The 25055-nt window shown below is 43.3% G+C and overlaps 1 protein-coding gene across 1 annotated transcript in view; it reads left to right on the top strand.

Moving 5' to 3' along the window:
- Positions 1–4720: 4720 nt before the first annotated feature.
- Positions 4721–25055, top strand: part of LOC127207046 (complement C5) — a 79166-nt gene continuing 58831 nt past the window's right edge. Inside the window, exons 1-6 of the mRNA XM_051166331.1 lie at positions 4721–4922; positions 7546–7738; positions 12705–12867; positions 16450–16520; positions 18304–18395; positions 20430–20512. Of these exons, the coding sequence (XP_051022288.1) occupies positions 4858–4922; positions 7546–7738; positions 12705–12867; positions 16450–16520; positions 18304–18395; positions 20430–20512 (667 nt within the window). The 5' untranslated portion in view covers positions 4721–4857. The remainder of the gene's footprint in view (positions 4923–7545; positions 7739–12704; positions 12868–16449; positions 16521–18303; positions 18396–20429; positions 20513–25055) is intronic.

Here is a 25055-nt window from a genome sequence, read left to right on the forward strand (position 1 = left end):
AGAGAAGAAATTGGTGGCTCGGCTTCCAGCACTACAACAAATCTCCTACAGAATCAATTCATAGACAAGAAGAGGCTGTTTGGGTTTATAGTTTGAGGGATCTCTGAGGCAGACATGTTGCTTTCAGGCTGGAGTTCGGTGAGGAGGTAGCTTATCATGGGGGCTGGGGGAGGATTGATGAGGGAGAACCATGGCGCCCATGACAGAGAGGAGCGACAGGGAAAGGGAAGCACTGCAGTCTTCCTTAAGGGCATACCCCGAGACAACTGGAGATGTCCCGCTAGGCCCAACTTTCCGAGGGTTTTATGAAAGTAAGACTTAGTTCGCTTTGTTGTTTGTTTGTTTGTTTTTCAGTTTAGCCCTGGCTGTCCTGGAACTCACTTTGTAGTCCAGGCTGGCCTCAGATTCACAAGCTATCCCTCTGCCTCTGCCTCCCAAGTGCTGGGATGAAAGGTGTGGCGCACCACGCCCACCTCACTTAGGTTGGTAAAGGGAAGTGACAAGGATAGAATGAACAAGAACACTTGAAAGAAACTATTTAGTGGTTTGCAGCAATGGCTTATACACCATGTGCGGGGCTCCAGAGCTCGCACGCAACTCCCGCAGTGGGACTTTTGGGTGTATATGAGGGGGGATAGGCAGATAACAGGGCTGCCCAAATCCTGTTCACTTGGAGTGACACCACTCCGTGTATCTTGAGAATTTTCCCACGAAACTTTGGTGAGCATTCTTGAAACAAAATGCATTTAAATCCAATTTAAATACACACACACACACACACACACACACACACACACACACACACACACACTACACCGAGGCAATTGAATAATAAGAGGTATTTTGATTTAAGTTTCCCCAACTGGAAAGAGTTTGTGCTCCCAAGTCCCCTAGGGCAGCATGTTGGGGAAAGCGCATCGGCTGACTGTGAGTGTGTTGGGATCTCCAGAGCTTGTAGGGGGAATTCATGTGCTCTGCCCTTTTTCTGATGGCATATTCTTTGGGTAAAAATAAGTTAAGAATAACAGTATTGGGCCAGGTGTGGTGGCGCATGCCTTTAATCCAAGCACTCTAGAGGCAGAGGCAAGCAGATTGCTGTGAGTTCGAGGCCAGCCTAGTCCACAAAGCGAGTCCAGGACAGCCGAGGCTACACAGTGAAACCCTGTCTCGGAAAAACCAAAATAAATAAATAAATACATAAATAAATAATAGTATTGAGGCATGGGACTGGATTTGAGACCAAAATCAGGCTGAGGGACAAGCCCCTGTGCCAGCCTACCGCAGTTAAATAAAACTTGACAAGGCATCATTGTCAAGTCTCTGTTTAGTGATTATTCCGTTTCAGAGGAGCTACCTCTCTTTCTCTGGATGCCCTCAGATTTAGGCACGTGAACTCTGTGGTGGCAGGCACGGGCCATGCCAGCTTGCCTATGCTAGCCAGGCAGCAGGCACCAGAAGCCAGGCTAGACCAGCTTGGTGGACTGGGGTCATTTGGCTTTGAAAATCATAGTCTAAGATCCCTTTTCACTCATGAACAGGAAGTCTATGGTTCATGTCAATAGTTGCTTTCTTTTTACTAAATAAGCATGCAGTCACTGCTTAAAGAGTGTTCACTTGAGAGACACAGAATCCTTTACCCTCCAGGAGCCCCTTCTCACCACAGCCACTTAATGAGCAACAAGGAAAGGGGGCGTGGTCGCAGGAGAAATGAGAAGGACCCAGTCTGGGGGAGGCTCTGAGGACCAGGCTGCCTTATTTAGGGTTTCTATTGCTGTGACAAACGCCAGGACCAAAAGCAATTTAGGGAGGAAAGGATTTGTTTAGTTGACAATTCCACAACAGGGTTCATCACCTACGGAAGCCAGGAGAGGAACTCAAGCAGGGCAGGAACCTTGAGGCAGGAGCTGATGCAGAGGCTATGGAGGGGTGCTTGCTTAGCACCGCTTGCTCAGCCTGCCTGCTTATGTAGCTCACAGTATCACTAGCGCAGGTGTGACACTGCACGCAGTGGGCCTTCCCACATCAATCATCTATCAAAGAAATCCCCCCCACACAGGCTTGCCTACAGGCCAATCTAGTAGAGGCATTTCTCAATTGAAGTTCCCTTTTCCCAAATGACTCTAGCTTATGTCAAGTTGACATAAAACCAACCAGCACACTAGGCAAAGCCATCTGGTCCCCACCTGGAGGGCAGAAGCTAGGTGACCGTCACAGGCGGTTCAGTGACCCTCGGGGATTTCTAGCAGAGCTGAGCAGCTATCTGCTCTCAGAAACACAATATTTGTACAAAACGAGAGCCAACCACCCACCCTCCTCTTCCACACACAACATCACGTTCTTGTGCAAAGGTCAAATTTTAAAACACGAAGAAAACCTGTCTTGGAGCTACATTTAGAAGACAGCCAGATTGAGGCAGTTTTGGTGAAACAGTCGAGACTCCACGAGTTGTTGAGAACTGTCATTCTTTAAACATTTTCTCTAAGAGTGGTTTAAAAAATACCACTTACTAGGATTTGTCCACAAAGCACAAAGACCTCACATTTCCTTGTACCTGCAATGTAACCATTATGTTTTTTAACCGGGCAGTCTTTCACTCTCTCAAGTTCTGTTTCCCGAAAATGATCATGAAAGTACTGTTTGTTTTAACTTGACCCGTCTTTTGCAACCCAGCTTAATCATTTTACAGGTTTTCTTTGGAAATACATGAGCTAGATAAAAGAATAATAGTGGCAGGGTTTTTTCCATTTCAATGGTATGTATAAAAGAAATACTACTAGTGTATAAGACTTTTCTTTCTGATACACGTTCAGAAATTTAGACGCACCAAGATAGGAAAGATATTTTCTTCAAGGCTGTCAAATACAAATAGCCAAAACACTAAGAATGTAACATTTATATAATTCCTGATTGTGTCATGGTTCTTCTTGTTATAGGAATCTATTGTATATTTGTGTAATAATATAAATGTATATGTAAAAAAAATTAAAAGAATATTTTTCTTTCTACACCTTTTAAAAAAACAAATTCAGTTAAAGTGTTCATAAATAAAACCCTACTAATTTAAATGAAATCCTATTAATTTGCCCTGTGACCAAAAAAATCTGACCTATAGGGCTATGCTTAGATATATCCTTATTATCATGGTTATCATCATTAATATAGATGGGGTCTCACATTCCTCTGGCTGGCCTCAAGCTCACTATATGGCTGAGGATGACCTGTAATTTCCCAATTCCCCTGCCTTTACCTCCCGAGTGCTATGATCAGAGGTGTACACTATCAAGCCTGATACACATGCAAGGCTACGGGTCGACCCAGGGCTGAGCATGCGATGCAGACACTCTACCAATGGAATGTACCTCTCGCCCTGGCAAGGCAACATTCTTTTGTTACCTTAAAATACAATACATATTATATACTAACAGACAGATGAATACTAACAAAAGGAAAATGTAAATAAAATTCCTAATGAGCATAAAACATAAAAAATAAGTGTAATTTTAAAAATCTGAAAGTTATTGCTGTTTAGTTTTACTTAGTTATAAATAAGTTATGAAGATCAGTCGTTTCAACATGTGCACTTCTAATCCTAGCACACAGGAGGCAGAGGCAGGCGGATCTCTATGAGTTCAAGACAGCCTGGTCTACACAGTAAATTCCAGGACATGTAGAAAGACTCTGTCTCCAAACACCAAATTAAAAAGAAAAAGAAAAGAAGAAAATCAACTGTCATGGGAAAAACTATTTATAGCATTCATATTGAATTCTTGTATTAAACTATTGAAGTCCTCACTGAAAAACATAAATTTTTTGTTGTTTTGGTTTTGGTTTGGTTTTTCGAGACAGGGTCTCTCTGTGTAGCCTTGGTTGTCCTGTACGCTCTTTGTAGACAAGGCTGGTCTCAAACTCACAGCAATCCGCCTGCCTCTGCTTCTCAAGTGCTGGGATTAAAGATGTGCACCACCACACCCAGCAACATAAATGTTTAAAATAAAATATTCCATGACTGATTGTACGCACATTTGGAAGAGTGACATGTGAATCCATCCCCTCCTAAGCCAAGCATCTGGCTAGGGAATCACCTGAGCATCTCTGCAGGGCTCCCATCCAGCCACCTTTTCCCATCTAATGTCCCGTTTCTTTTCTACACTGACACGGACCCCTCTGCAAACCTAGGTTAGCCTTTAACTATGAACAGTGCCGAGGGTGCTACTATCGTTTCTTTAAGCCGGACTCATTCTGAAACCACTCATTTAAAACAAAACCCAGGCAAGTCTTCCATCGATCTCAGGAACAAATGAAGCCGACCAGAAGCGAGTGTGAAGGTGGCAGGGTGGCAAAATAAACGAAGAGCTGAGGGAAGAAAGCCAGAGGCAAAGCAACTGCTGGCGCGCAAGCTCTGGGCCTCTCTTCACGGGGGCCAGCGCTCATGTTAGAGTCCTCTTACTTAAGCCAGGCGGCGTGGTGGGCCACCACGCCTTTAATCCCAGCACTCTGGAGGCAGAGGCAGGTGGATCGCTGTGAGTTTGAGACCAGCCTGGTCTACAAAGGGAGTCTAGGACAGCCAAGGCTACACAGAGACACCATGTCTCGAAAAACCGAAGAAGAAGGAGGAGGAGAAGTTAAATGCCACTGTCATTATTACTGAACACGATAGGATATTAAAACATGTTTTATGATTATTAAGACACCCTCTCATTCCCATTTCTGAGTTTAGCTTTCTCATTTAAAGATCTTTTTCTCTGACATTAATAATTAACCAGAGAACTAATTTACCCAGATTCTTCAAACTCAATTTACTTAAAAGGAAAGCGGCTCCAAGAAGGCCGTGCCCATGGGTTTAGGCCACCTCCAGCCATGGGCCTCTGGGGAATACTGTGCTTTTTAATTCTCCTGGACAAAACTCGGGGACAGGAACAAACGTGAGTAAAGCCAGCCATCCCGGTTCTCCTAGGCGTCTGAGATGTGCTGAGTGGAAAGGAGGTTGAGCAGGTTGTGTGAACTTGGGAATAACTGTCTTCTTCTGAAATGGTAAATGAATGGTTTCAGGTCCCCACACGAGAAAGCTTCCCTTGGAAGCATTTTTGATTTGCTCAGCAGCTGATAATGCCACTGTTCTTGTGCGACTGCTACCTGCAAAAATAGACCCAAGGACTTCTCATTTTCCTATTCAGCAGAAAGTGAAAACAAGACAATCAGTTTTCTTGGCATTTATTTCTTCCTTGTCCTTGGTGCTTAGCTTGTGCTTTTCTATGTCTAAGAGCAGTTAAGGCAGAGTAGCTCCAATATGGTAGTCTCATAAATCCAATTGTTTCGGATCATAATTTTAACTAAAAGATGTGTCAGATTATTTTATGGTGAGTCTTGACGCATTCCCACCTCAGGAACAAAATTCAAAACTGTGGTTGTAATTACCTCTACATTCATGAGCCAATTTGCCATAAGTTTATTGCTACCAAAATCTTGGCCTTTTAAATAGTGAGGTCTTATGTACAAATATCTAAGTATAGGAAATTAACTGGATAGTATGTCATTGAACTTATTTTTTCTTCCTTCCTTCCTTCCTTCCTTCCTTTCTCTCAAGTTGAGGTTTCACCATGTTGTCTACGCTCATCTCAAATCATATGCCCATGTGAATCTCTGGCATCTGCCCCGTGGCCAGCTGGTACCTCAGGCATTTGTTAATATGCTGAGCCTATTCAGTCCATATACGATGACAAGTCTGCGCAGGGGAAGTGACTGGCCGAAGGTCACACTGATAGGGAGAGAGGAGCTTTACTGAGGTTTCCTGTTCACCACGTCAGTTCCTCCTGACTTTGACAGAAATGCAACCGTAGAAAGGCAAATGTAAAGAAAACATAGAGTAATGACATAAGTATGCCACACATGCTCTGAGATTCCACTGCAAGCCCGCAGCTACCCCAGGACCAGTACCCAGTACTACTTTTATTTACTCCTTTTTAATGGACAAGCTCAGGGAGATGAAGATTAAACACCAGAAGCTGGGCCCGGAGATTGTTGTCCCCTGGAGGTGTTCTGAATTGCTTCTCTCTTCTACTACACTGACCCTGACTATACACGTATTTCTTGTATTTCTCTGGAAACCCGAGGAAGTACACCATTTACGTTTATCACTTTGTGATTCAGCAAAGAAAAATAAATTTTGAACCTCATACTAGTTAGCATTCTTTCTGCCATCCTGACAAAATGCTGGACACAAGCACTATAAAAGAGAAATTCATTTTGCCAGACTTCAGAAGTGTTAGTCCATCCCTGCAGGAATGGGCTGACAGACAAGGCGGTTCCTGTCGCTCACCTAAGAAGCAGAGAGAGAATGCTTGCACTCAAGGGCACACGCCTCTCTTCACCTCCTCCCCAACCCCCCCCCCCCCCCCCCTGCTTCCCCTCCACCATTGCATGTGGTCCCTCCGTCTATGGGATGTTGTCATCATCCACATTCAAGGTATGAGGATGATAGTTATTGCATGTGATCCCTCCGTCTATGGGATGTTGTCATCATCCACATTCAGGGTATGAGGATGATAGTTATTGGCCAGTCCTCCCTGGAAACAAACCATAGACACACAGATGTGCTTTACAAGCCCTGAGACATTTTTCCAGTCCAAGAAAGATGACAATCAAGCTAACCAGCATGGACACCTTCCTCATATGTAACAGGTTCTGCAGGTGGGAGAAGAGCTTGTACTCCAGCTGAAGAAGCAGAGAATGAATGAATGAATGGATGGATGGATGGGTCAATGAATGAATGAATGAACGAGTCACTGAAAGAATGAATAAATAAGAACAGGTTAGCTTTAGTATTATGAAGAATAAAAGCAAGTATAGAAACCAAAGGCCACTATTTAAAATATGCATAGGAAAGGCTCCTTTACAAGGGTGATATATAAATAGAGCCTGGAAGAAATAAGGAAAAGCCATGCAAATGTTTGCAGAAAAATAGAAACAGCCCAAGTAGTATCCCTGTCTGTGCAAACTCAAAGGACTGCCCTCCTGAGAGTATGAAGAAAAATACTCAAGATGAAGCATCTTCCTATGCACAGACTGTGTTCCTGCTTCATCAATACAGGCCAGGTTACGTAAAGGGAAGTTACACAGCCAGTGTTAAAACATTTGTGTGTGTGGGGGGGGGGTGGCGTGGATAGGCATACACATTCCATAGCAGACATGAGGAACCCAGAGGATGCCTAAGAGTCAAGTCTTTCCTTCTACTACCTGGCTCCTGAGATCAGACTCAGCCTATCAGTTAGTGGCAACTTGTTTTTCCCTGCTGTGCCTTTTCGCCAGCATGCAGCCAGCTTTAGAAAATGTGTGTGTGTGTGTATGTGTGTGTGTGTGTGTGTGTGTGTGTGTGTGTTTAGCATTCAGTGGCTCATGCCTATGCTGAAATCTTTCTGAACAAGTTATGTGTTTACACAGGACCATTAAAGTCCTCCTTGGGCCCAGCATCCCTGGGCGGCTGTATCAGGAGTGTAAGAAGGTCTGCAATGCAAAGGTTGTGAGCCTTTTCTTTTCCTGTTTCAACAGCTACGTCATTTCAGCACCCAAAGTCTTCCGGGTTGGAGCATCCGAAAATGTTGTGATTCAAGCCTATAGCTACACTGAAGCATTTGATGCGACGATCTCTTTAAAAAGTTATCCTGACAAAAGAGTGACCTACTCTTCAGGCTATGTTAACTTATCCCCGGAAAATAAATTCCAAAACTCAGCAATGTTAACAGTAAGTATTCATCCCTCAGTTTATTTACGTATTATTGGTAAAACTTAGTTTGAACACTGATAAAAGTATATTCATTAGTTTTGTTCCACAACTGTGGGGTTATGAGATGGTTAATAGCCACTAGTGATGGGTGAAACACAAAACTCTCAACAGAAAATTTATACTTGTTTTTGTGAGAAAAGTGCGCCCATGCCCACTTCTTTAAAAATAAAATAGTCAGCCAGGCGTGGTGGTACACACCTTTAATCCCAGCACTCCAGAAGCAGAGGCAAACAGATCACTGTGAATTCGAGACCAGCCTGGCCTACAAAGCAAGTCCAGGACAGCCATGGCTATACAGAGAAACCCTGTCTTGAAAAACAACAACAACAAAAATAGTCTCAGCTGGGCGGTGGTGACACACACCTTTAGTCCCAGCACTTGGGAGGCAGAGGCAGGTGGATCTCTGAGTTTGAGGCCAGCCTGGTCTACAAAGGATAGTCAGGGCCACACAGAAAGCTTATCTTGAAAAAAACAATAAATAAATAAACATTCTCTATAAAAACATTTAGAGATGAACTGAAAATACTTTTAATGTGAATTAGAAATGGAGAAATATGGTCAGGAGTGGTGGTGCACACCTTTAATCCCCGAGAGGCAGAGTCAGGCAGATCGCTGTGAATTTGAGGACAGCCTGGTCTACAAAATGAATTCAGGATAGCCATGGCTATACAGAGAAACCCCATCTCAAAAAAACAAAAAACAAAAAAAGAAACAAAAAAAAAAAAAAGAAAGAAAGAAAGAAAGAAAGGGAGAAGCATGAATTGAATGTGCATATGAGCTATAGCCTATCACAGCTCACAGAAATCCATGGATGTTTGTTGAATGTTTTTGAATGTTTGTTGAGAACCTCATCATTCTAAAACTGTACATAACTCCGTATGCTATGAAAACACACAATGAATAAAAAGAACAAGTGGATCAAATAACTTTTTCTTTCATTAAGACATTTTACTTCGTATTGATTATAAACCAGATTTTAAATTTTTTAGCATATTCACTGTAGATACTGACGAGTTTCATAAAGACAAATTCTACCTACCTACTTTATCCATCCATCTATCTATCATCTATCTATCTATCTATCTATCTATCTATCTATCTATCCATCTATCATCTATCTACCTATCTCATTTAGCTTGGATAAGAGCTTATGAATCTTGTTTTTTGATGAATTTTAATTTCATTTATATGAATGCATCTTTGGGCGTGGATAGGTATGTGACATGAGTTCTGGTATCCATGGAGGTCAGAAGTGTCAGGTCCCCTGGGCCTGGAGTTAGAGATGGTTGTGAGCCACCTGACTCAGGTGCTGGGAGCCCAATGCGTCCTTCTGGAAAAGCAGTACCTGTTTTTCACCAGTGAGCAATCACTTCAGCCCAGTCTTATTTATCTCTTCATATTGCTCAGGTTTTTTTCCATTTTAAAGGTTTATCTTGTTCGTGTTCTTTAAGACGGTGGTGTGCATCATCACTTGTGATTTTTTTAAATGTAGGCATTTATAACTATAAAATTCACTCTCAGAACCACTTGCATTGTATCCTCAACATTATTTTATGTTTTCGTTTTTATTTGATTCTTGGAGTGTTTTAACTTCCCTCCTGGTCTTTGATGGCTTGTTCATTATTCAGTGATGTGTTGTTCAATTTCCATGACTTTGTGTATTTCCTATAATTTCTCCAGCTGCTGATTTCTAGTTTGAGTTCACTGCCACTGCCATAAGAAATCATTTCAACATTTTATTTATCTACACATGCTCTATGTTTTAAAATGTGGTTGTGTTTTAGGTAAAGTTCTGTGGGTTACTGAGGGAGGTGTGTTTTCTTCAGTGTTTGGGTAGAATATTCTATGGAGGTTTTGTTAAGTTCATTTGATATGTAGTGTCATTTAAAGCTGGTGTTTCGTGGTTGATTGTTTTTGGAGGAGGGGTCTGGTGAAAGCATGGCACTGAATACACCCACTATCGCTGTGCTGATGTCAGTCTGTGCCTTCCATCCAATGGTGTTTGTTTTATGATTCTAGATGTGCTGATGTTGAGTACACATATGTCTAGAACTGCAGTGTCTTCCTAATGGATTGTTGCCTTAACTAATATGAAGTGACTGTCTTATCTTTTTTGACTAGTTTTTAAGTCCTCCCCCAGGTGGCATGGTAGCTACCTACACTTGCTTGCTGCCTAGTCCATTTGCTTGGAATTTCTTTTCAAGCCTTCCACGCTAAGGCTGTTTGTCTTTGCCAGTAAGATGTGTTTCTTACAGTCAACAGACAGTTAAGTTCCATGTTTAAAATCAATCTGCTACACTGTATCTTTTGACTGGAGAGTTGAGACTATTGCCAGAGTTGTTACTGAAAGGTGTGTTAAACCCTGTTGTCTTGTTTCATTGTGTTTGGTGCTTTCCATTCCTCATTTGAGCATTATTGTTCTAGTGTGGCTTATTTTTTTCCTGTGGCTTCATGAATGTGTTTATCTTTCTCTCAGTTGCCTCTCACAGATAAAAATATGTTGTTCCGTGCTCTCTTGGCACTTGGAGTTTCTGTGGAGAAATTTGTTGTTATTCTGCTGTGTTTTGTTTTTATAAATGATTCTATGTTTCTGACTTACAGCTTCAAATATTCTTTCTTTGTTCTGCGTACTTGGTGTTTTAACTATAGTGTGATAAGGAGAGGTTCTTTTCTGACCTAGTGTATTTGGACTAGTAAATGCCTCCTGTGTCCAGAAGCCAATATCTTTCCCTAGATTTGGATGTTGTTCCATTCTGATTTTGTTGAATATGTTTTCTAGGCCTTTAGCTTGAACTCGTCTATGCCCATGAACTATGAAGTTATTTTTACATGGTGTACCATAAATGGTGTATGTTCTGTTCATGTTATTATTTTATTATAGTCATTGTCTGGTTGGATCTTGTAAGTTCTCTGTATTGCCTTTAAGCCACACATGCCACTTGATATACTCTATTGGAAAGGCTTTACCCTGGCCTTTAAAATCCATCTTATTGAGGTTTTCATTTCTAAAATTTCAATTTGATTATTTTTTTACTATTTCTTTTTGTTGAATTCTCCTTTCATATTTTCTATTGGCCTCCTTATTTCATTCATGTTTTTGCATTCTCTTTTAATTCATTCAGGAATTTATTCCTGTACTCTCTGAGTTCATTGAACATTTTTATAATCATTATTTTAAATTCTTTGGGAGTCCATCTAATTCACACTCATTGGGACCCATTTCTGTGGCTTGGTAATTTTGGGGTCAGTCATGTTGTGATTCTTTTTTTTTTTTTCATGTTTCTTTGTTTCTGCAGTTGGATTTGAGCAACTTGGATTAGGTCATTGTAGATTTTTAGTGTGTGTTTAAAATATTTCTCCCCCTTCAAGTGGGACTAAGTTGTAGTAGGGCTGAGTTCTCGTTCCTCCAACTCTAGACTGTGGCTATAGCTCAGAGGCGGAACTCTCAGCCCACATGCTCAGGGGATCAGGCACATTCTCTGTTACCACTCTGAGAGTAGAGTTCTAACTGCAGAAGCAGTCACAACTGCTAAACAAGCGTGCTGTGAAAGTACAGTAAGAGCACATTAAAAACAATCACCCTTTAGACTACAATAATTTTCGGACAATATAGAATCAAAGATAGCACAGCATTGACTTAGGAATTAGCAATTAAGAGTAAGAATGGGAGGGAAATATTTAAAGTAAAGTAACTTTAAGTTAAGTGAAGATAGCTACTAGCATTAAAACAACAAAGGAAATGGGGAGATGACCACACACACACTTGTAGGGCCAGAGGACAACCTCAGCTGTGGTTCATCGGTTGCCATCAGCCTTGTTTCTTATGGCAAGGTCTTTCACTGGCCTGGATCTCACCAGGTTGACTAGGCTGGCTAGGCAGCAAGCCCCAGGGATCTGTCTGGACCTCATGCTTGCAGGACAAGAACTTTGCAAGCAAAAGGTTTTCAATTACCGAAAGCTAATTTTTCATCATGAAAGGCTTTTGGCAAAATTAATTTGCTCTTCTATCTCTTGTACCATTTGGTTGCTTCTGTTTATTTGTTGGTTGAATTGGTTGGTTTTTGAGATGGAGTTTCACTATGTAGCCCAGGGTGATCTTGACGTTGCCCTGCTTCATTCTCAGAGTGCTAAGCTATGGTTATTTATTTATTTTTGTCTGTTTTTTGGTTTTTCGAGACAGGATTTCTCTGTGTAGCCTTGGCCATCCTGGACTTGCTAGGTAGACCAGGCTGGCCTCGAACTCACAGAGATCCACCAGCCTCTGCCTCCCCAAGTGCTGGGATTAAAGGCGTGCGCCACCACACCCGGTTTATACTGCTTTCTGAATGATGCAATGTGCACATCGTTTTCTGCTTCTAATGAGGCCGCATTTTTGTGGCATGTTTTGTCATCTTTGTGTAGTCACAATTTTCTTAACCAAAATATGTTATTAACAACTTATTGACCGAGCCTACGATCAACTCAAACAGTAGGAAATGAGGATTAACTGACACAACAACAAAACCTTAAGGATATCAGTCCCGAGGAACAATTCTCCGGTCAGGAGCCACAGGATTTCTTCCACTGGAACTGGAAGTAACCAGACCCCAGAGCCTTAGCAGGAGCCGGAGCTCTGAAGCCTTCCCTCCAGCGGTTTTCTCTAGGAGCGTCTTGAAGGGCAGGGATGAACAGCCAAATTTATTCCGAGTCTTCAATCCGCAAAGGCACCAGTTCTGGGCTCATTTATATGTCTCCTCCCAGAGTCTGTTCACAGAATCTTTTTCATCTGGTAGCAATTAAGCTCCTGCACGAGGTGGTTGCTCTTCTAGTGAATTAACATCACCTGTTCTCTTACTGGACAGCTCGATCCCACACTTGGGATCCTAAAGAACAGGTTTCTCTCCTTCACCTTTGAGTCATCCTCTTTTCATTATTATTTTTACAGATACATCCCAAGCAATTGCCTGAAGAAAAAAGCTCAGTTTCACATGTGTATCTGGAAGTTGTGTCAATGCATTTTTCAAAATCGAAGAAAGTACCAATAACCTATGACAATGGATTTCTTTTCATTCATACAGACAAACCTGTTTACACTCCAGACCAGTCAGGTAGAGTATAAATGACTTATTTGCAGGAAAAGGCAGGGGGTTCCGCCTGGCCCCACCCCCCCAAAAAAAAATCAAAAGCCGCTTAAAAAAATCGAAATCAAAATCCTAAGGACTTTCATATTTTCAAATACCATTTTGGTTTTTAATTTATAGAGAAACTTCTAAATAGAGTGAAAATGAACGACTCCATTTGCTGCATTGTCAGTTATTTCGAAATAGACAAAAAAGCTTCCTCTCCAGTTGGCAGTGGAGCACACCCATTTAATCCCAGTACTGGGGAGGCGGACGCAAATGGATCTCTCTGAGTCCCAGGCCAACCTGGTCTACAGAGCTAGTTATAGGACATGCAAGGCTACCCAAAGAAACCTTGTATGGGGGGGGGGGGGGGGGGAAGCTTCCTAAACACTGTAAAATGCTGTTAGAACATAAACATATTAAACAAATAGATTTTATTTCAAATAAAATTTTGACAAAGGAGAAATATTTATCATAGATCCGTGTTTATAAAAAAAAAAAAAAATGCACAGAGTTGGGATTGAATTCTCAAACTGGGAAAAAACACCCAACATGGGAAAACTAGCTGTCTCGGGAGATATAAGAAAGATCGTGAGGATGTGTGGCTACTAACATCCAGTGGCCATTCGTCAGTGAGGGGGTCTGCTGAGACAGTACCATAGTCATGGTACTTCTGTTATAGAGGGAGGGCGGTGCAGTCAGCCTGAACCCCGCGCTTGAGGAAAGCCCTGGTTTACACGGAAAAGTCTGACGGCATCTCCTCAAGTCCCTGTGTTTGCAAAGTCAGTTCCTCCCTCCCTCCTCCTTGCCGTCACTGACCTTAAAGGACACTAAGGATGATTTATAAGAGCGGTACATGTGAAGGAGGAAGGGGTGAGATTTCATTAACGAAATTGGTGTTGGGGAAGGACGGAGAAAGGGAGGCAGGGCCAGCGGTGCTTCAGAAGCGTTGAGTAAGGTGCTAGTGGCTATGGTTGCTGATGACGTCAGCAGTGATGTGGAACAGAGCCCCTGCTGATTGGCTCAGACAGAAAAAGCCTGGAGAGAGTGAGCATAGTGCTACCAGGTGCTACCAGAATAGTATGAGCTCTTGATTGACCAAAGATCACTGGGGGGAGGTGGGGAGGTGCGGAGTGGGGGTTAGAGAGATGGTTCATCAGTTAAGAGTACATGCGTTAATAAACCTAGCTTTGATTCCCAGCATCCACACGATGGCTCACAATTGTCTGTAACTCTGGTCCCGGGAGCTCCATCACCCTCTTCTGGACTCTGCAGGCGCTGAGTGCACACAGCACACAAATACACACTCAGGCAAAGGCGACCGCACCCGCAATTTTTAAAGGCTTTTTAACTGATTTATTGTGAGTTTCACATCATGCACCCCAGTCCCACTCATCTCCCATCCAGTCATATCTACTTTTCCCATTCACAACCTCCCCATCAAAATAAAACCAATTCTCTCTCTCTCTCTCTCTCTCTCTCTCTCTCTCTCTCTCTCTCTCTCTCTCTCTCTCTCTCACACACACACACACACACACACACACACACATCAACAACAACATAGAGAAAACATCTCGCCGTGGAATCTAGCGTGTCGGTATACCCCTCTGCCCACACACCTTCACTTGCAAATGTTCATTGCAATGAGACATTGCTCTAGTTCAAGGCCTCTGGCTTCTGTGACACCATCAATACTAGATCCTCACTGGGACTCCTCTCAGTTATCTTGTTGTTGCCCTGCGTCATGGAGATCCTGCAGCTTTGGATCAGCAGGACAGGCCTATTCAGGAGTCCCAACTGTTGGCCTTTGTTCTTGCCCTAGGGGCTGGCTCACCTGTGCCTCTGCCACCAGGGTCAGCTCTACTGAGCTGTTCAGGTGAGGTGCAGGCCATCTCTTCCTAGTGCAGCAGCTGGTGAGGGACAGGACTAGCTCTCCCTATCTCGTGATCCTGTGGGCAGCTTTCTGTAACCACCCCATGACTGGGTCAACTCTCCCATACTCATGGCCTCAGGGCCAGGTCCACTGTGCTGCCTGGGTGAGGCACAGGGCCTGTTCTCAGTGCAGTATCCAGTCAGGTGTGGGGCCAGTTATCTCTCTCTCTCTCTCTCTCTCTCTCTCTCTCTCTCTCACACACACACACACACACACACACACACACACACACAATTTAAGGTGGAAAAAAGATGATTTTCTTTTTTAGAAAAGAAAAGCTGTAGTCTCTTTTTAACTTTTCAGCTCAATCCTACCTAAAATTAAGCATCACCTCACTTTGCCCTTCTGTCATAGAGGATGCTTCATGGAACAGGTACCATTGACACTGCCTGTCACAAGGGTCCTCACACTCTAGAGCAAGTATGTAGTCTAGACCCCAGAACCCAGGACCTCTCTTGGTTGTCAAGGCTTCCTTTGGGAATGGCCTCATGTTTCCTTTCAGGACTTGACTGGGAAGATCCAGCATCTTCACTTACTCTAGTCATAGAAGAAAACAAGAGAACATCTTATAAATGTTTCTCCTTTGGTGACAGAGTAGTTTAAAAGCAGGTGCTGGATCCATAGTAGCCAGGGTCAAATCCAAGCATGGATGATTATTGGCTGTGTGATAGTTAGTGTATGAGTTTGCCTCTCCCAGCCCCACCTTCTTAATCTGAAGAGCAGACAATAGTACAATTTACCTTGTGAAATTGTACCAATTAGTGATGTAGGTGAGTACAACCCACGATGGGTGCAGGTGTGACAGCCCTGGGCAAAAGGTCCTGAATTTATAAAAGTAGGCTAAGCAAGCTAGGAAGAACAAGTCAGTGAGCAGCGCTCCTCTGTGGCCTCTGCTTCAGTTCCTGCCTCCAGGTTCCTGCCTTGAGTTCCTGCCCTGCCTCCCCTCAGGGATGGAGTGTCACCTGAGAGTTGTAAGCTGAAGCAAACTCTTTCCTCCTCAGGTTGCTTTTGGTCATAGTGTTTTGTCCCTGTTGGATTTTGTAAGTAGAAAGACACATACTGTCTGAGTCAAACTTCCAGTTTTCCACTAGCTATGATAAAAAAAAACATCTCATGCTCTCATCTAACCACACAGTAGCTACTTGGTAAACAGTTACAGATATAAATTATTACACACTATAGCTGTGTTCTCAAAGGTTGTATGCAAAAAGTTTAGCACACTGAATTGTGTGTTAAATTCAATACAAGTAGCTCCTTAACCCAGGGGGTTCTCTTTCTTTCATCATTTGTGGGTTACGCATATAGCCTTTCAAATGAGATGTATCTCCTTAAGGATGATTGTGGAAAAATTTTAAAAATACTGGGCCTAGTGGCATAAACCTGTAATCCCAGCTACATGAGAGGCTGAGACAGGAGGATGGGAGTGAGTTCAAGGCCAGCCTAGGCTGGAGGGAGAGGTCAAGGCCAGGCTAATCAATTTAATGAAACCCTGTCTAGAAATAAAAAGTGAAAGAATGAAGTACATAAGTAGATGAATATATACATATATATTTGTATATAAATGGATATAAATAAATAAATGCAAGCCAGAAGCCTTGCTTGTCAGTGTCTGATGATGCCTCATGTTTCTGCAGTGAAACTCAGAGTGTACTCGCTGAATGATGACTTGAAGCCAGCCAAAAGGGCGACTGTCCTAACCTTCATCGTAAGTATTTTCTTTCTGTACACAATACTTTATCCGGCTTATGGAGGACTCTCCCTCCATGAGCTCATCCTCATGCTAGACTAAATCATTTGATGTCCGTAGACACTTAATGTGAGTGTAGAATTATAGATTTCCACCTCTACAACAGACACATAGAAAGCCCTTACAGGCTAAATTAGCACGGGGACGGATACTGATCTAAACCATCGGCATCCGTTCTTGGTTCTACTTATTTTTTTTTTTAAAGCATGCCCACCAAGAAGTAATTGGCAGGGCTGAAGAGTTAGCTCACTGGTTAAGAGCACTTGCTGTTCTTGCAAAGGACCCAGGTTCAATTCCCAGAACCCACGTGGAGGCTCACCACCTCCTTGGACACCAGACACGCATGTGGCGCACAGATGTACACTCAGGCAAAACATTTATGCATGTACAATAATGAAATACATCTAAAAAAGAAGAAATTGGCTCTGTTATATGATTTGTATTATATTACTTATTTTTAAGAAACTTGGATTTTAATGATTAATATAGTAATATGCTCAAAATTTACCAGTCACTAAACTGACAGATGTATGACACTATGGTCTTTACCTCACAAATTTATAATAAATACCCATGGTTTCACCCAGTTTACCACCTGAGACTTTTTTTTTTTTTTTTTGAGAAATAATTACTACAGTTAGACAGCTGCTCACCTATTAACAGTGGCTATCCTACAAATGACCTACAGGCATACTTTCCTGTGGACTCCCCGAATTTCCAGCGATGAATTCTAGTTACAATAGACAATGTTGAGTTTTAAAGTTAAAGAGTCCACAGTAACGCCATGAATCGATCAAAGAAAGGCCAAAGTCACTGACCCACACTTGGTGTCACTTATAGGGAAGGTATATGAGAACCTTTGGTGAATGTAATCATTTTAAGGGCTATATCATGGTTAAAAGGGCTATATCATGGTTAAAATGAATGTACACACACACACACATGCACACATGCACATGCACACACATATGCACACATGCGTGCACACACACTGCTTAACAAAGTAAATGGTTAAAATACTCCCAACGTGTTACTTTACTTTCGTCCTGTATGTTATTAAAGTCTTTCCCTTTTTTTTTAGGCAGGGCCTCACTGTGTAGCCCAGCCTGACCTCAAATTCACAATCTTCCTCCTTCACCCTCCTAGGTAGTGGGATGACAGGTGTGGCCTGTTCTGGGCTTGGATTTAGTTGTGACGGCAGGATCTAAAGAGAGGGAGGGAAGTACCTTCAAATGAACTGTATTTGTCTTTCATAATCTTTCATACTTAACAAGGTCATGAGTGTTTCTTGGGAAATAAATGGTTTTTGCAGATCAAAGATTGGATCGCAGTCAGAAACTTTCAATGTGGTTGCTGTGCTTTGAAAGCTGCTAGGGTTTCACCACGTCTCCCTAAAGCTCACGTGGCAAAGCTCACTCCTCAGTTTGGCAATCAGGGGTTGGGGACAATGGGGTATATGCAGGTCAGGAGGGCCCTACCCTTAGGAATGAACTCCAGGTGTTCCCATGGGACTGAGTCCATGTGATAGTGGCTGGATATGGAAAGTGGCCGCTTGCAAATTTGCTCACTCTTAACAGTTGTTTATCATAAGATAAAGGACCTCCTGCCCACCCAATGCCACCACCAGCCTCCAAAGCCACGAAGCTAATAAACCTCCATCATTTGTAAAGTATCCATCTCAGATATTCTTTTATAGCAACAGAGAGTGGACTAAGGTGTGGGTGTCTGTTTCCATTCATAGGATCCCGAAGGAGCAGCAGTTGACATCATAGAAGAAAATGATTATACCGGAATCATCTCTTTTCCTGACTTCAAGATTCCATCTAATCCCAAGTTAGTTTTTTTTTATTGTTTGTTTGTTTTGTTTTTTAATGTTATTAAACAAATTTTCTCTAAAAAGCACATCTGGAACTTTTGGTTGGTAAGGAGACACACAGTAAGATAGAGCCACCTAGTGTTAGCAATGTGCCACAGATTCGAAAGTGGGGAGGTCTTTAGGGAGGCTGCTTCCTGGTAAAGAAAAGAAACCAGCATAGCCCACTGCCATCCCAGATAGTCGCGAGACTGCGGCAGGAGGGGCTCATGGGTTCATTGTCAGCTTGGGAAACAGAGAGATTTGCTAAACACACACACAGACACACTCGCATGCACATACACACACATGCACAGACACGTGCACACACACATACATATGCACACACAGGCATGCACACCCACAAGCACATGCACATGTGTGCGCGCACACACACACACATACACACACACACACTTTTAGTGTGATACATATTTAGCTACCACGTAGCTGTATATTTGAACCCCACTGGGAGCAAGCAATGCAGGATAGAGACAGAGACCCGACCCCTGCTTCCAAGGGAGAGCAGCAGAGACTCAGACAAGGGCATCTGCAAACAGCTTCAGCAGCACCGCAGCCAACCGTCCTGTGCTCATCTTCCTTGCGCTCTCTAAAGAGGAAGTCAGAATAGATGTATTATTCTAAAGTTCTCGTCTTGAAACTGCAGAATTTCAGGAAGATGGGTAACTTTTAAGTTGTGTCCTTTCTTGAAAATACTATGTGCTCTATAGTACAGAGTCACGCTTCTTGTCATTATTACTGTCATTTTCTCAAACTTCGTCTTGTCCCATGGCAGGTTATGTGACCCTATGAGACTCTATTGACTGGTACAATTGCACATGTCGCCTCACGTAGAGCTGAGCTTCACCTCATCTTTGCCAAGACACTGTCTCTGGGTGTGGCCTAATACCGCCCCTGCTCTTTTGTATTTTCTTTGTGGTGCTTATCTCAATTGTATGTATGTATGTAATGTGTATGCATACACATATGTCTGTGAATATGTGTGTGTGCATTTTCTTGTTTCTTTTGAGATTTGCTGTTGGCTTGGTTTTGAGGCAGGATCCAGCTCAGGTTGTCCTGGAATTCATTCATTCTTCACCCCAGACTGGCCTCAAATTCCTGTTGATCCCCCTGCCTCAGCCTCCTGCCAGTGCTGAGATTACAGGCAGGACAGGGGTGCCTGCCACACTCTTACCTTTGTAGCTTCCTGTTGATTGGAAACTCCATAAGGGCGGCCCCTCGCCTGCACTGCTTGTTGCCTCTCAGCAGTCATTAGAAGAGGTACTTGGTAGATCTTAGTTAACTAGTGCTGATGATAATTGTCATGTGCACACATAATATACACAGTACAGACACTGACAGCATGGTCTCGTGTGACCGAATGAGACCCAGTGACTTGTCTCATCAAACTTGCTTAGTATACAGACACACGAGGATTCAGACTCACATGGACTTGACTCTACAAAGACTGTGACTCGTGTTTTTTTTTTTTTTCTTATCCTTTATTGCTTAATCTAGTACTCAGTAAGTATTCTGGGATGGAGGTTATTAACTAAGTAAGTAATTTTCCTTTTTAGATAAACCATACCTCATCTCCAATCATTATTCTATTTATGTAAGGTGTAAACTTTATCATCCATATGAGCAGGACCTGTGCACTTTGTGTTTCTAGCGACATGGGTTTCCTAATATATTACAGATTGTACTATCATTGAACTAAGTAAATTCTGAGGTTGTCAACAACCCTTTAAATAAAGCATAGCAACTGTATTTAGATAAAATACTTGAAAAAGAATACAATACGTGAAAATCTAATTAATAAATAATTTTTATTATCAAAAGTACTCAATTATTTCTGTTTGTTGTTTTAGAATCCCCCCCAAAAAAATATTTACTTATGCCACACATGTCTATTGGTATGCTAACATCTCTTAAATAGGAATTAATTAAATTGCCTATGGCAAGATTAGAAATATTTAATGACATCTATGCTTTTAAATATTGTGCTTCCACAGGTATGGTGTATGGACAATCAAAGCTAAATATAAGAAGGATTTTTCAACAACTGCAACCGCATACTTTGAAGTTAAAGAATATGGTAATCTCTAATATTATTATATTTTTATACCTAATGGGGGTTTGGCAGGACCTTCAGCATGGCTGGAAGTACTGGAAGGGGGTAGAGAGATCACAGGGATTGTTTGAGTACCTAGCACTTAGTTCTAGCTTGCCTCGCCAGCCTCAAAGACGCCAACCAACATGCCTGGGCCATGTCCTTCATGACAGAGCTGGAAGAAATGTGGTCTCTTGAGGAGTTTGACTTGTTAAAGTCCTTTCTAGAATTATAGTCTTATGAGAGACAAATAGAGATAAAGTGAGTGGAGACTGATAAAATTCATTTAGAAATTGGACATATTTATATTTCAAGATCCATCATATTACTGGATCATAAAGTAACTTTAAAAAAGGTTTTTAGAGGGGCTGGAGAGGTGGCTCAGAGGCTAAGAGCATTGCCTGCTCTTCCAAAGGTCCTGAGTTCAATTCCCAGCAACCACACAGTGGCTCACACCATCTGTAATGAGATCTTACACTGTCTTCTGGCCTGTAGGCATGTATACTTAATACATAAATAAACAAATCTTTTTTAAAAAGTTTTTAGAGGCAGGGTTTCTCTGTGTAGACTTGACTGTCCTGGAACTCACTCTGGAGACCAGGCTGGCCTCGAAGTTACACAGATCCACCTGTCTCTGCCTCCCTGAGTGCTGGATTAAAGGTATGTGCCACCACGCCGGGCTATAAAGTGATTTATAAGTATGTTACTTTCCCATTTCTTGTAGGTGTTTACTCTAGCAGCTATGCGCTATGTTATCAGACTGAATTTCTCTGCTTAAAGCAATTCTTTATCTCCTCGGGAGACTCATAAAAAGGGTAGACAGATGAGCAACAACTCACAAAGAACAGGGGAAATGGTGACAACTTCTGCCATCGTGGAACTCAGCCTTAAAGATTGAGCCCCCAGTAACTCGTTCTAGCCTAGCTGACCTCCCCCACTCCTGTGTGGTCGCTGCTTTCTGCTTGCAGGCATATTTTGCCTGTAGCTTACCGCCCGCAGCTGCTCACTTCCGCTCATCCCACCAGGCTCGTGCCCAAACCACTGCAGCCCCCTCGCTGGTCTCGCCGTTTCTAAACTGTCTTGCTTAGTATCAATTAAGTAGTCTCAAAATGAAAACCATCGTATTGCTGACACTGAGGACCGCCGACGACTAACTCTTTATTCCTCTTAAAATGAACTCCGAGTCCTCAGCTGGCGCTGGCCCCTGTCTGTCCCTTCTTTGGCCTCACTTTCCACAGCTTCGGAAATATTACACGAGGTGGTTTTCCATTTCCCTCCTTGCCCGGTCAACTCCACGCATGCCTCGTGTCTCCGTCTAACACTCACTCACTCGGAGAGCCTTTCTCTGGATTTGTTTCCTAGGTAGGACCTCAGTGTTCCTTCCTACTCGCACCCCCCCCCCCCCGCCCGATGCAGAGTCCGCGCTTATTTACTTATGCCTGCTGTAGTTTGGTTTCCACGTGATAATAAAGTACTGCCTTGGGTTACTGTTGTTGTGGCGAAGCGCCATGGTCAGAGCAACTTGGGGAGGAAAGGGGTTTTTTCAGCTTCTGCTTCCACATCACAGTTTATCAGTGAAGGAAGTCAGGACAGGAACTCAAACAGGGCAGGAACCTGGAGACAGGAGCTGATGCAGAGGCCATGGAGGGGTGCTGCTTACTGGCTTGCTCCTCCTACTTACTCTGCCTGCTTTCTTTCTTTCTTTTTTTTTGGGGGGGGGGGTCGAGAGAGGGTTTCTCTGTGATAGCCTTGGATGTCCTGGACTCACTTTGTAGACCAGGCTGGCCTCGAACTCACAGTGATCCACCTGCCTCAGCCTCCCAAGTGCTGGGATTACAGGCGTGCACCTCCGCCTGCTTTCTTATACCGGCCCAGGACCCAGAGTTTCAATAGGACCAGCCCAGGGATGGCACCATCATAATGGACTGCCTCCTTCCCCCCGCCCCCATTGGCCACTAACTAAGAAAATGCTCTACAGGCCTACCTACAACCTAATTGTCTAGAGGCATTTTCTCAATCGAGTATCTCTCCTCTCAAGTGACTGACTGTAACTTAGGTCAAGTTGTCATAAAACTAGCCAGTTCTTCCACCTTCAGCAGATGGGGACAAATACAGAGACCCACAGCCAGACGTTACTCAGAGACTGAGAGACCTTGGCATACACAGATCTAAGTGGGATGCCTCCATCAAATCACTCCCTTCAGAGCTCAGGGAACCCTGTGGAAGAGGAGGCAGGAGTATAGGAACCAGAGGAGATGGAGAACACTAGGAAAACAAGGAAATCAACATGAGAACAGCCCAGATGGACTCGTGGAGGCTGAGGCAGCACGCACAGGGCTGTGTATATAGTACAGCTTTTAGTTTCGTGTTTTTACTGGACTCCTAAGTCTGTGCATGAGTGGGTCTCTGATTCTTTTTTTTTTTTTTTCCATCTAGTAGTACTTTTATTTATTTTTAAATTTTATTAATTTATTCAGATTACAACTCAATTGTTATCCCATCACTTGTATCCTCCCATTCCTCCCTCCCTCCCACTTTCACCCCATTCCCCTCCCCTAGGTGTATGACCGAGGGGGACCTCCTCCCCCACTATATGGTCAGAGGCTATCAAGTCTCATTTTGGTAGCCTGCTTATTCTTTCTTTGAGTGCCACCAGGCCTCCCCACCAAAGGCACAGATTCTTGTGCCTTCTCTAGGGCCTCTTTTCCTTTGTTGGGTTGCCTCGTCCACCTTTGATGGGATAGTTTTTGGTTTTTTCTTGTTATATTTTATTTTGTTATGTTTTGCTATTTGTTACAAACCTGTTATTTTATTTTTTATTAATTTTTTAATAATTTATTCACATTACATCCCGACTCATATTCACCCGTTCCCACCCACGCTCCCTTCCTCCTCTCCCTCCCCCCCATTCCCTTCCCCTAGTCCTCCGACAGGGGGAGCCCTCCTCCTCTACCATCAGACCCCAGCCTCTCAGGTCTCATTAGCATAGCCTGCACCCTCTTCTTCCGTGGACCACCCCTCCCCCCGACACACACACACACACACACACACACACACACACACACACCCCGCAAGGCCACTCCACCAAGAGGAAGTGATCAAATCCATGTCAGAGGTAGTCCCAGCTCCCCTTTCTAGGGGATCCATGTGGAGAATGAGCTGTCCACTGGCTACATCTGAACAAGCATCTCGGTTCTCTGCATGCCTTGTCCTTGGTTGGTGCATCAGTCTCTACAGCCCCACCCCCACCCCCACCCTATCCAGATTCATTTGATGGTCTCTGGGCCCTTTTATCCCCTGACTCTTCCACACAACTTTCAGTGCTCTACCCAGAGTTCGGCTGTGAGTCTTAGCATCAGTTTTGACCCCGTGCTGGGTGGAGTCTTCCCGAGGGCCTCTATGTTATTTTCTAATGAGAGACAGAAAGTGAGTGGATCCAGATGGGAGAGGGTGGGAAGGTGGGAGGTGGAGGCAGGGTGGGGGGGGGAGGACAATGACACAAGACTGGAAGGAGTGGAGGGAGGGGAAACTGTAATCAGGATATATTGTATGAGAAGAATCTATTTTTAAGGAAAGGGGGAAAGCCTACCCAGCCCAAGTACTACGGCTTATGCTTCCAGGTCAGAGTTCATCACTGAGAGAAGTCAGAGTAGGAACTCATGCAGGAACCTGAAGCCAAAACTATGGAAGAACACTTTTGGTGGGGATGGGGAGGGTGGGAGTGGGGGGTTGTATTTTGAGACAGGGATTTTCTGTGTAGCCCTGGATGTTCCAGCATTCACTCTATAGACCAGGCTAGCCTTGAACTCAGAGATCTACCTGCCTCTACCTCCTGAGTGCTGGGGTTAAAGACGTGCACCACCACCTGGCTTTGAAGAACATTCTTTGCTTGCTTACATGCTCATGTTTAACTAGATTTCTTACACAGCAAAGGATCACCCTGCCCAGGGAATGCTGCCACCCACAGTGGGCTAGGACCTCCAACATCAATTAGCAATCAAGACAACTCTATGTTAGCGTGTTAGCGCCAGAGCTTACGACAGCTCTTAAATACTGGGTAGATTTTATCCACTAATGAAAGGGAGATGCTAAATATACCCACATTTTCCTTTCTTACACAAGGATAAGAGAAAAAGACACAGAGAGAGAGAGAGAGAGAGACAGAGAGACAGAGAGACAGAGAGACAGAGAGAGAGACAGAGAGACAGAGACAGAGAAAGACGAAGACAGAGAGAAATTCCTTGTTCTTTTGTTCTGTTTTTTAAGGAACTTCTACTCTACTGGAAGGAGAGATCTATTGTCCATTATAACCACTATAATCAAAATATAAACAAGTGATTTGGGTGTATCAAGCCTGGATTCACTGTAATTTGGAGAGAGGGACAGTTTATCAGAGAGATCATTGTTGTTGTTGTTGATGATGATGATGATGGAAATGATGATGATGCTTTGTTCATGTACCTCTTGCCCAGTTAGAAAGCACAGCTGCCTGCTGTGCTTCAGAGGCCGCTCTACTTAAATGGTGACA

Source organism: Acomys russatus, chromosome 24 (genome assembly GCF_903995435.1).
Source record: "Acomys russatus chromosome 24, mAcoRus1.1, whole genome shotgun sequence".
Taxonomy (NCBI): domain Eukaryota; kingdom Metazoa; phylum Chordata; class Mammalia; order Rodentia; family Muridae; genus Acomys; species Acomys russatus.